The 11,924-nt window shown below is 40.8% G+C and overlaps 1 protein-coding gene across 1 annotated transcript in view; it reads right to left on the minus strand.

The window, feature by feature from the left end:
* exoc3l1 (exocyst complex component 3-like 1) overlaps positions 1–5,410 on the minus strand; it is a 109,853-nt gene extending 104,443 nt beyond the window's left edge. Inside the window, exon 1 of the mRNA XM_059992541.1 lies at positions 1,876–5,410. Coding sequence (XP_059848524.1) covers positions 1,876–1,909 — 34 coding nt within the window. The 5' untranslated portion in view covers positions 1,910–5,410. The remainder of the gene's footprint in view (positions 1–1,875) is intronic.
* Between the last annotated feature and the right edge of the window lie 6,514 nt (positions 5,411–11,924).

Consider the following 11,924-nt stretch of genomic DNA (forward strand, 5'->3'; position numbering starts at 1 on the left):
AAAGGATTTGAGTACAGGAGCAGGGAGGTTCTACTGCAGTTGTACAAGGCCTTGGTGAGACCGCACCTAGAATATTGTGTGTAGTTTTGGTCCCCTAATCTGAGGAAAGACATTCTTGCCATAGAGGGAGTACAGAGAAGGTTCACCAGATTGATTCCTGGGACTTTCACATGAAGAATGACTGGATCGACCAGGCTTATACTTCCTGGAATTTAGAAGATTGAGGGGGGATCTTATTGAAACGTATATTGAAACTAAAAGGATTGGACAGGCTAAATGCAAGAAGATTGTTTCCGATGTTGGGGAAGTCCAGAACGAGGGGTCACTGTTTAAGGATAAAGAGGAAGCCTTTTAGGACTGAGATGAGGAAAAACTTCTTCACCCAGAGAGTGGTGAATCTGTGGAATTTTCTGCCACAGGAAACAGTTGAGGCCGGTTCATTGGCTATATTTAAGAGGAAGTTAGATATGGCCCTTGTGGCTAAAGGGATCAGGGGTATGGAGAGAAAGCAGGTACAGGGTTCTGAGTTGGATGATCAGCCATGATCATACTGAATGGCGGTGCAGGCTCGAAGGGCCGAATGGCCTACTTCTGCTCCTATTTTCTATGTTTCTATGTTTCTGACCTGTTATTCTTTGCAGTTCTATACCGGTTCCCGTGTTAACGTTTCATGAACTGCATCTTGGACAGTTTGGAGACTAGTGTTTACATGTGGTTAATAATAATCTGCATGAAGGCATGGCATCTAATCCTGGCCATTACATCCCTAAGAGAAGTGCTCCGACATTTTCGGACTGCACAATGCATATTCATTTCCGCCCAGGTTCCTGTCTGTATTTTTTAAAATAGTAAATATATTGTCTGTGTGTCAGAGTCACTGGTCGCGTCTGGCACCGACCCAGTATATTCCAAATTCCTCTGCAGCACCCGAGCATCTAATTGGACAGATTCAGTGGACGATGTAGCTTTTTCGTATGGGGAAGGAAGATTTGGTTAAAGAGGTGATACTACAAAACAACTTAAAGTTCAAATCAACATTCCATCAAGCTAATCTTCTAAAATAATCTCGCCATGAACCCACTGACTTTTGTGGGACCTTGGTGCGTGGGGGACGCCCCCTCAAAACCAAACTTCCTGCGCACTTCTACGGTGTGGTTTGGCAGACACATGAAAAAGATGCTGGGGGAAGACGGCGAGTCAGACCGCATCCTTTGAAAAATATGGACTGTCGGCATTTCGAGGCGAGACCAAAACCTGTCCTCCGCGGACTAGTGAAAGGGGGAAAGAGAAGCCCAAATATCCGTACCAACCCCATCTCGTTCCTTCACTAAGTCATTGCAAGTTGCCATCCAGACGTCCTCCCAGAACAATCTTCCCAAAGGCAAGGGTAGGATTATTAAGCGAGTCGGGTCTCTGGAGATTGTGGGTGGGTCAGCGAGAAGGGGGAGAGAGATCTGACTGCGATAAGGGATTCATTAAAGTTTTTTTTAACCGGCGGAATTTGACAGAAGTGAAATTGAAATTCCAGAAATGTCCAATTCAAACGCCGCAGAGAGATCAAGATAGCTGGCGTTTAAAACATAGATATTTATCCTTTCGCTTATGCTCCTATAGCCCTGTTAGAGAGACAGACCTAATATTTTTTAACCTGTTGTCTATAATAATCTCAAGTGTGGCTGTTCCCTACTCACCCTCCCTAGAACAGTGTGATGAACAGCCGCAGTCTGGTGTATGGGAGGAGACCTACTCCCAAGTTCGGAGCGATTGATGGACTGTCCTCAGGGCAGGACGGGCCAACTGGCTCATGGGACGGAGCTTCCCGGGACGGGTGTTACCGTGGGGCAGCGCCAGTGTTGTGGCAGCCGGCTCCCTTACCTTGTTTGTGATGGTTCCCAGCCTCCGTAGACATCCCCTGTGCGGTCTCCGACGGGCTGTGGATGGCAGTAAGTGGTCACATAAGAGGCGGAGAGCAGGGAGGGGGAGGAGAGTGGGAGGAGAGAAGAAACAGGACACAGAGCGCTGAGTCAGTTTCCTCCGCAGCGGCGGGGAGGGAGAGTCCGGCAGCAAGAGGAGGAAAGAGGGGCGGAGGGTGATCGGCTTGGGACAAACCAGTAAACTGGAACAACGCTCTCTAGACAGACTGGTAACGTCCGGAGAAGCAGGGCAGGATACAGAACCCGGGACCCCTGTGTAGATCCTCCCCAACATTATACAGCCCTCCCGCAGCGTTCCACTCCCTCACCTCCCCCCCCCCCCACATTACCACCGTCAGCCCAACTGTTCAGAATCCTACCCCCACACTATCTAGCCCCCCTCACCCCACAAGGCCCACTCAGCTGTCTTCCTCTGACACTCCTCCTACTCTCACTGCAAAGGTGGATGCAGCCTTTGGATTCCTCAGCACTGACTTCACCCCCTCTGAACATTCATGGTCAAATGCGGACAAGGAAACCACCTGATCACTATGCCTTGTTCCTCCCCCCACTTACTTTAACTAGTTTCACTGCTCTTTCCCTGGATGGCACAGAGGAATAACGACCGGTATAGCACTTTACAAAGCCAATAACTGGAGCTAAGTTCCTGCCACTCTCTGTACAGAGTTTGTACATTCACCCTGTGACCACATGTGTTACCTCCACTGGCATTGTGAAATTTATGTGGAGGCCTAGTCATTGGATATATTTAAGTCAGAGGTTGATAGGTTCTTGGGGTTGAGAGGGACAATAAATCAGCCAAGGTGAAGCAGGCTCAGTGTGGTCCCAATGAACTAATTCTGCTCTGATATCTTCAAGTGTTATGGCTTTTGGGTGCTCTGGTTTGCTCCCATGTTCCAAAGATGGATGGGTTAGTAAGCTGTGAGCATGCTATGTTGGTGCAAGAACTGCGGCAGCACTTGCAGGCTGCCCCCTTGGACTGTGTTGGCCATTGATGCAAATGATGTATTTCTTCTATGTTTCATTGTACATGTGAGAAAAAAAACTAATCTTTAATCTGTTTGTACTGACAGTGCCAAGGCATAGAATGCACTCTTGTATCTCCAGTGCCCATAACCATGGATAGCTTGGTATGTCACAGATCTGACTGAGCTCTCCAGGTCAAACCTGCAGACAGCGAGATAAACCTGCTTAACCTTGCCCTGTAGCATTCTCTGTGTCCTTGACAGCTTTGGTAGGTGTGTCTGTCCGCCAGTTCTTGTGCAGAGAGCTGCATTTGCATTGAAAAACTCTCCACATTGTAAACTGACATTAAAAATCATGGCTGTGACCATCTGGACTGCCATGGCATAGCCTCCACTTGCCTGAATGAGTGCATGTCCAGAAAATTTCAAGAGCTTAAAACCTACAGGTCAAAGCTACCTTCTTGATTGGCACTATACCCCAAACTTTATTCCTTCCTCTGCTGGTGCTTGATGGCTGCAGTGTGCACCATCTACTTGTTACCTGTTTATCCATTTCTCTAACCCTGTTCTTTACCACTAAGAAGGACAGTGGCAGTAGGTACCTCAGAACACTACCACCTTTTTGGATCCCTCCAAGTTGTGGGGCATCTATTGTGGGTTAATAAGTTGCCTGCTCTTTCATCATTCAGGTCTACATCCTGGAATTGCCTCCTCATCAGCAGGGTGGGAGCACTTTCACCGGAAGGAATACAGTGGTTCCAGGAGACAGCTCACTAACCTCTCAAGGGCAACTTGAAATAGACGAGAAATGGTGAGCTTGCCAGTAAAGACCAGATTCTGAAAAATAATAAAAGCGTCAGCAGGAAGTTGGCAGAGGCAGATACATTAGGGGCATTTAAGAAATTCTTAGATAGGCATGTGGATGAAATAAAAATAGGGACTAGATAAAAGGGAAAGATTAGAATGATCTCAGAGTAGGTTAAAAGGGTCTCTACTGTGCTGTAATGTTTTATATTCCATGTTAAACCACTTCAAACACCAATATATACATATTGAAAATATGGCAGTTTTTCCATAGATGATAAACCTGATCTGCATTATCGACTCAAGTTCTTCAGCAATATTTACTTGTCATAATTACAGTCTGAAAGACCAAGACTGCTTCTATTGGACCGGTGGTTACGGTGGAGGAACGTACTTGAGGAGATGATTGACAACTGGAAGCACGGAGATTAGAAGTTAGTTCTGAGTTGAGATGAAATTATATATATAATTGCACAGTGATGCAGTTAGTGGAGTCATTGCCCCCAGGTTCAATCCTGTCTTCTGTTAGTGTCTGTGTGGTATTTGCATTTCCTCCCCCGTGATCAGGTGGATTTCTACTCTACCTCACGTTATGATGTGTTTCTGATCACTCCTTTTTTGTTGTTACTTTGCACAGTTTTGATGAGGGCAGACTGGCAGTTAGTGAGCAACAAAGCATTAGTTTGAACTGAACCAAGCGGAACTGAACATTCCTGGACTTTTTCAATTATTTTGTGGTTTGATGCTTTATATTCTGTATTTTTCACTTGTTTTTTGCTGTTAGTGCGATTTTTTTTGTGCATTTGGGTTTTGATGTTTTCCTTTGAACAGGCTTTCTGTGGGAAGACAAATCTCAGAGTTCTATACCATATACATACTTCGATAATAAATGTACTTTGAAACTTTACTCCACTTTCCTTTCACATATTAACAATATACCTGCCCCACTGAGTATTTCCTGCTTTCTCTATTTTTGGAAACATAGAAACATAGAAAACCTACAGCACAATAAAAGCACTTTGGCCACAATGCTGTGCCGAGCATGTCCTTACCTTAGAAATTACCTAGGGTTACCCATAGCCCTCTATTTTTCTAAGTTCCATATACCTATCCAGGAGTCTCTTAAAATACTCTATTGTATCCGCCTCCACCACCATCGCCAACAGCTCATTCCACATGTTCACCACTCTGTGCGTAAAAAACTTACCCTGACATTTCCTCTGTACCTACCTTAAAACTGTGCCCTCTCATGCTAGCCATTTCAGCCCTGGGAAAAAGCCTCTGACTATCCACACAATCAATGCCTCTCATCATCTTATACACCTCTATTTTTGTTTTAATTTTTCCTTGTCTAGTTTTTGTGTATTATTAATATGACAAACATCTAATTCATTGAGTTTGATGAGATTTGGTATGCCGACAAAGGCTCCAGCAAATGTCTACAGATCATTCTAACTAGTTACATCTCCATCTCATATGGAGAGGCTACTGCACAGGAATGGAAAAAAAGATGCATAGGGTTATAAACTCAGCCAGCTCCATCACGGGTACAAGCCTCCCCACTATCAAGGACATCTTCAAAAGAAGATGACTCATAAAGATGGCATTCATCATTAAGGATGCTCACCAATCAGGACATACCCTCTTCTCATTACTAACATCAGGGTGGAAGTACAGAAGCAATCCGTTTTCTGAACAGTCCATGAACACTACCTCACTAGTTTTGTACTAATTATGATTTTTTAAATATTATAGTGTATAAATATTTTTATTGTAATTTATAGTATATTTTATGTCTTATACTGTACTGCAAAATAACAAATTCCACAGGATATGTTAGTAATAAAGCATGACGTTTCTGAATTCTGCAATGTCATGGACAGAAATGATATTTTTCACCCTGTATTAAATGTTATTAAATGCATTAAATGTTTTCCAGGTTCCTTCCTCTCTAAATTCAAATTTAGTTGCAGTTCCCTGGAAACTTAGCCCAGTGATCAGTCCTTCCAAGCTGGCGTTTGAAACAAGTGATGATGTTGGATGTTATGATAGCTTGCATTGTGTGGAGCCTTCACCATATCAAAGTGTCCAAAGATCCATCACCAGCCAAAACTTAATTCTGAGCTAAATATGGAGGTAGTTGGAAAGATGGTAAAAAGGAGCCTTTAAGAGACAGCTTTAAGAAGAAAACGACTTGGAAGGGCAGAGCTCAATACTTATTGTATCTCAATGGCCAATACTTATGTGGCATACTACAAGCAGTTCTGGACACCTACCTATATCAACAAGTCTGAAAGGAAACAGAAAAAATTTACAAGGATGTTGCTGGACCTTGAAGACCTGAGTCCTAGGGAAAGGTTGAATAGGTCAGGAATTTACTCTCTGGAGCATAGACAAATGAGGGCAGATTGGTATAAAAAATGATGAGGGGTATGGACAGGGTAAATGCAAGCAGGCTTGTTCCACTGAGGTTGGATGAGACTACAACTAGAGGATGTAGACTAGAGGTCAAAGTCTAAAAGTGAAAGATTAAGTATCTAAAGGGAACCTAAAGGGGAACTTCTTTACTCAGAGAGATGTGAAAGTGTGGAATGAGTTGTCAGCAGAAGTGGTGGATGTGGGTTTGATTTCAACAATTAAGAGAAGTTTGGATAAGTACACAGACAGGAGGGGTATAAAGGCTATGGTCCAGGTGTGGGTCGATGGAACTATTAGAGTAACAATTCAGTACAGACTAGAAGGGCTGGAAGGCCTACTTCTGTGCTGTAGTATTCTATGACTCCACATATATACAATGTAACATGAGTTCACAAGTATACGCTTACAATGTAAATGAGATTGCAGGGCAGAGGTAAAGAGTTGGGATGCTAAAGACAGTTGTGCCCTGACTCAACCAAACTGGTTCATGATGGGTATAAAACCAATCCTGGTTCATGATGGGGAAAGAACCAATCCTAGTTCATGATGGGGATAGAACCAACCCAGGTTCATGATGTGGAAAGAACCAATCCTAGTTCATGATGGGGAAAGAACCAATCCTGGTTGATGAAGGGGAAGCACCAACTCTGGTTTATGATGTGGAAGGAACCAAGCCTGCTTCATGATGGGGAAAGAACCAACTCTGGTTTATGATGGGGAAAAAACCAACCCTGGTTCATGATGGGGAAAGAACCAATACGGGTTCATAATGGGGAAAGAACCAACCCTGGTTCGTGATGGGGAAAGAACCAACCCTGGTTCATGATGCAGAAAGAAACAGTCCTGGTTCATGATGGAGAGAGAAACAACCCTGGTTCATTATGGGGAAAGAACCAATACGGGTCCATAATGGGGAAAGAACCAATCCTGGCTTACGATGGGGAAAGAACCAACCCCAGTTCATGATAAGGGTACAACCAACCCTGGTTCGTGATGGGGAAAGAAACAACCCTGTTTCATGATGGGGAAAGAACCAACCCTGGTTCATGATGGGGATACAATCAACCCTGGTTCGTGATGGGGATACAATCAACCCTGGTTCGTGGTGGGGATAAAACAAACCCTGGTTCATGATGGGGAAAGAACCAATCCTGGTTCATGATGGGGATGGAACCAATCCTGGTTCATGATTGGCATTAAACCAACCCTGGTTTATGATGTGGAAAGAACCAACCCTGGTTCATGATGCAGAAAGAAACAGTCCTGGTTCATGATGGGGATACAACCAATCCTGGTTCATGATGGGGATAAAACCAACCCTGGTTCATGACGGGGATAAAACCAACCCTGGTTCATGACGGGGATAAAAGAAACCCTGGTTCATGATGGGGAAAAACCAAACCTGGTTCTTGATGGGGAAAGAACCAATCCTGGTTTCCTGTATTGATCTGAATTCCCTCAGGATCGTAATACCATGTGTGATTTTCTTGGGAAATTGAATTTTCCAAAATTATCATCCGATGATCTTTCAATATTAGATACTCCTATTACAGACGCAGAAATCAAAGGGGTTATTTCCTCAATGAATTCTGGGAAAGCACCAGGTCCAGATGGGTATACAGTAGAATTTTTTAAATGTTTTTCCACTATTCTTTCTCCTTGGTTATGCAGGGTTTTTGAAGAAGCGATTAGATTGGGGAATTTGCCACAATCTTTTTATAGAGCTTCTATTTCTTTAATACTGAAGAAAGATAAAGACCCTACTGACTGTGCATCCTATAGACCAATATCTTTATTGAATGTAGACTCCAAGATCTTTTCCAAGTTACTGGCATCCAGGTTGGAGAAGGTTTTACCCCAAGTTATTTCAGAAGATCAAACCGGTTTTATTAAAAATCGCTATTCTTTTTTCAATGTTACGAGATTACTGAATATTGTTTACACTCCTTCACATAGCGCTTCAGAATGTGTTATTTCATTAGATGCAGGGAAAGCATTTGATAGAGTAGAATGGCCTTACTTATTTAATGTGTTGGAGAAGTTTAATTTTAGTCCGACATTCATTTCCTGGATTAAACTGATTTATCACACTCCAGCAGCCTCAGTGTTTACTAATAATCAAAGATCTCCCTTTTTTCGTTTATTTCGGGGCACTAGACAAGGCTGTCCTCTTAGCCCATTACTATTTAACATTGCTTTAGAACCCTTGGCAATTGCCATCAGAGAATCACAAGATATTTCGGGTATTAATCGTGGGACAGATATTCATAAGTTATCTTTGTATGCAGATGATTTATAATTATACATTTCTAACCCTGAGAAATCTATTCCAGCAGTTCTATCATTGTTGGCTCAATTTAGTGAGTTTTCTGGGTATAAGTTAAATCTTAATAAGAGTGAATTGTTTCCTTTGAATAGACAGGTCCCAATTTATGGAAATTTCCCTTTTAAATTAGTTAATGACTCTTTTATTTACTTAGGGATTAAAATCACAAAAAATCATAAAGAATTATTTTGGTTTAATTTTTTTACCCTTAATTGATCAGATTAAAGGTTTGTTTACAGTGGTCACCATTATCTTTATCTCTGATAGGTAGGATTAATGCTATTCAGATGGTTATTTTACCTAAGTTTTTATATTTTTTCAAGCGGTACCAATTTTTATTCCGAATTCTTTTTTTTACTAATGTTGATTCAAAAATTTCCTCATATATATGGCAGAATAAAAATCCCAGGTTAGGTAAAGTATATTTACAGAAGACAAAGAAGGAAGGTGGGTTAGCATTACCTAATTTCAGATTTTATTATTGGGCAGTTAATATTAGATATTTGTTATGTTGGTTGAAAGATTGGGATGGATCTTCTGGCCCTCATTGGGTGCGTTTGGAAATTAAATCGGTACCAGGTTATGCTCTGGGTTCTATTTTAGGGACTTCTCTCCCTTTTGCTCTTTCTAAGTTGCTGAAACTAATTGCCAACTCGATAGTTAAACATACTTTACGTATATGGTTTCAATTTCGGAAATTTTTTGGGTTGACTCAATTCGTTTTAAATATTCCTATTGTGTCTAATTGCTTTTTCCACCCTTCAATTATAGATTAAGCTTATTCAGCTTGGAAAACTAAGGGATTACTAAGATTTTCTGATTTATTTTTGGACAATTGTTTTATGTCTTTTGAGCAATTATCTAATAAATATAATTTGCCTAGATTTCATTTTTTTAGATATTTACAGATTAGGCATTTTTTAAGTACTGTACTTCCTACGTTTCCAAATTTTGTGTCTTCAGATATTTTGGAGAGTTTGTTTGAATTAAACCCTTTTCAAAAAGGGCTTATATCAAAACTTTATAATATAATTATGAATATACGTTCAGAGCCCCTTTATAAGACAAAAAATGATTGGGAAAGAGAGCTTAATCTTATTATTCCTATTGAGAATTGCGATAGAATTCTTCAATTAATTAATACATCTTCTATATGTGCCAAACATTCATTAATACAATTTAAGGTTGTACATAGGATAAATGTCCAAGGATAAATTAGCTCATTTTTATTCTTATATAAATCCTATTTGTAATAGATGTCAATTTGAAACTGCGTCTTTAACTCATATGTTTTGGTCATGTCCGCTTTTGAAAAAAATATTGGAAGGATATTTTTGATATTATCTCTGTGGTATTGAACATAGATTTACAACCCATCCTATTACCGCAATTTTTGGTTTACCAATGATGGACTTACTGCATTTATCTTCTTCCGCCTGTCGAATGATTGCATTTCTCACTCTGATGGCTAGAAGATCTATTTTGCTGAATTGGAAGGAAATTAATCCTCCCACTGTATTTCATTGGTTTTCTCAAACTATGTTATGTTTAAATTTAGAAAAAATTATAAATGGTGTATTTGATACTTCTATTAAATTTGAAAAGATATGGAAACCATTTATTCAATATTTTCATATGATGTAATATGACCCTGTTCCAGGCTTATTTGATTTTCCAGCTTTAATCTTATTTATGTTGAGAGGATCAGAGTTGATGACACTGATGATTATGTATTCTTGTGAGATACAGCCCTTATAGACAGCCCTTTTTTTTCCTTTTCTAGTTTTTCTTTCTTTCTTTTTTCTTTTTTTTCTTCTTTATTAGCGATTAGATTAGTAGTTTAGTTATTTTTGCATAATATTTCTTTTTTCTTTTTTCTGTGTTTTTTTATATTATATATTATGAAATACCTAGATTTACCTTGTTCATACATATACTGTATGGTTCATGTTTTGGGAAAACTCATTTATATTGTAATCATTGCTTATGTATTCTTTCATGTGCAATGGTAATTTGTATGTTTGTAATCCCTTTATTAATATATCAATTGTATTTTGTTCATATCATTAATGATAATAAAAAGATTGAAAAAGAAAGAAAGAACCAATCCTGGTTCATGATGGGGAAAAACCAACACTGGTTCTTGATAGGGATAAAAGAAACCCTGGTTCATGATGGGGAAAGAACCAATCCTGGTTGATGATTGGAATTAAACCAACCCTGGTTCATGATGGGGAAAGAACAAAGCCTGCTTCATCATGGGGAAAGAATCAACCCTGGCTCAAGATGGAAAAGAACCAACCCTGGTTCATGATGGGGAAGGAACCAACCCTGGTTCATGACAGGGATAAAAGAAATCCTGGTTCATGATGGGGAAAGAAACAACCCTGGTTCTTGATGAGGAAGGAAACAGTCCTGGTTCATGATGGAGAGAGAAACAAACCTGGTTCAGGATGGGAATACAACCAGCCCTGGTTCATATCGGGTAAAAACCAACCCTGATTCACGATATTGGAAGAACAAAGCCTGGTTCACGATGGGGATAGAACCAACCCTGATTCATGATATTGGAAGAACAAAGCCTGGTTCACAATGGGGATAAAACCAACCCTGCTCATTTTGGGGAAAGAACCAACCCTGCTTCGTCATGGGGAAAGAATCAACCCTGGTTCATGATTGGAATTAAACCAACCCATGTTTATGATGGGCAAGTACAAATCCTGCTTCATGACGGGGAAGAACCAACCCTGGTTCATGATGGGGAAAGAACCAACCCTGATTCGTGATGAGGAAGGAACCAACACTTGTGCATGATGGGGATACAACAAACCCTGGTTCATGATGGGGATAAAACCAACCCTGGTTCATGATGGGGAAAGAACCAACCCGGATTCGTGATGAGGAAGGAACCAACACTTGTTCATGATGGGGATACAACAAACCCTGGTTCATGATGGGGATAAAACCAACCCTGGTTCATGATGGGGACAGAACCAACCCTAGTTCATGATGGGGCTAAAGCCAACACTGGATAATGATATAGAAAGAAACAATCCTGGTTCATGATGGGAAAGAACCAACCCTGGTTCATGATGGGGAAGGAACCAACCCTGCTTCATCATGGGGAAAGAATCAACCCTGGTTCTTGATGGGGTAAGAACCAAACTTGATTCATGATAGTGAAAGAACCAACCATGGTTCATGATAGGAATAAAACCAACCATGGTTCATGATTGGGGTAAACCCAACCCTGGTTAATGATGGGAAAAGATTTATAATTTATGATTTATGATTTGGAGAGAAGCAAAACCAGTTCATGAAGGGGAATGAGGCAACCCTGTTTCATCATAGGGATACAACTAACCCTGGATCATGTTAGGGAAAGAAGCAATCCGGGTTTATGATGGGGAAGGAACCAACCCTGGTTCATGATGGGGTAAGGACCAATCCTGGTTAATGATGGGGATAAAACCAACT

This window comes from Hypanus sabinus, chromosome 17 (genome assembly GCF_030144855.1).
Source record: "Hypanus sabinus isolate sHypSab1 chromosome 17, sHypSab1.hap1, whole genome shotgun sequence".
NCBI classification, from domain to species: domain Eukaryota; kingdom Metazoa; phylum Chordata; class Chondrichthyes; order Myliobatiformes; family Dasyatidae; genus Hypanus; species Hypanus sabinus.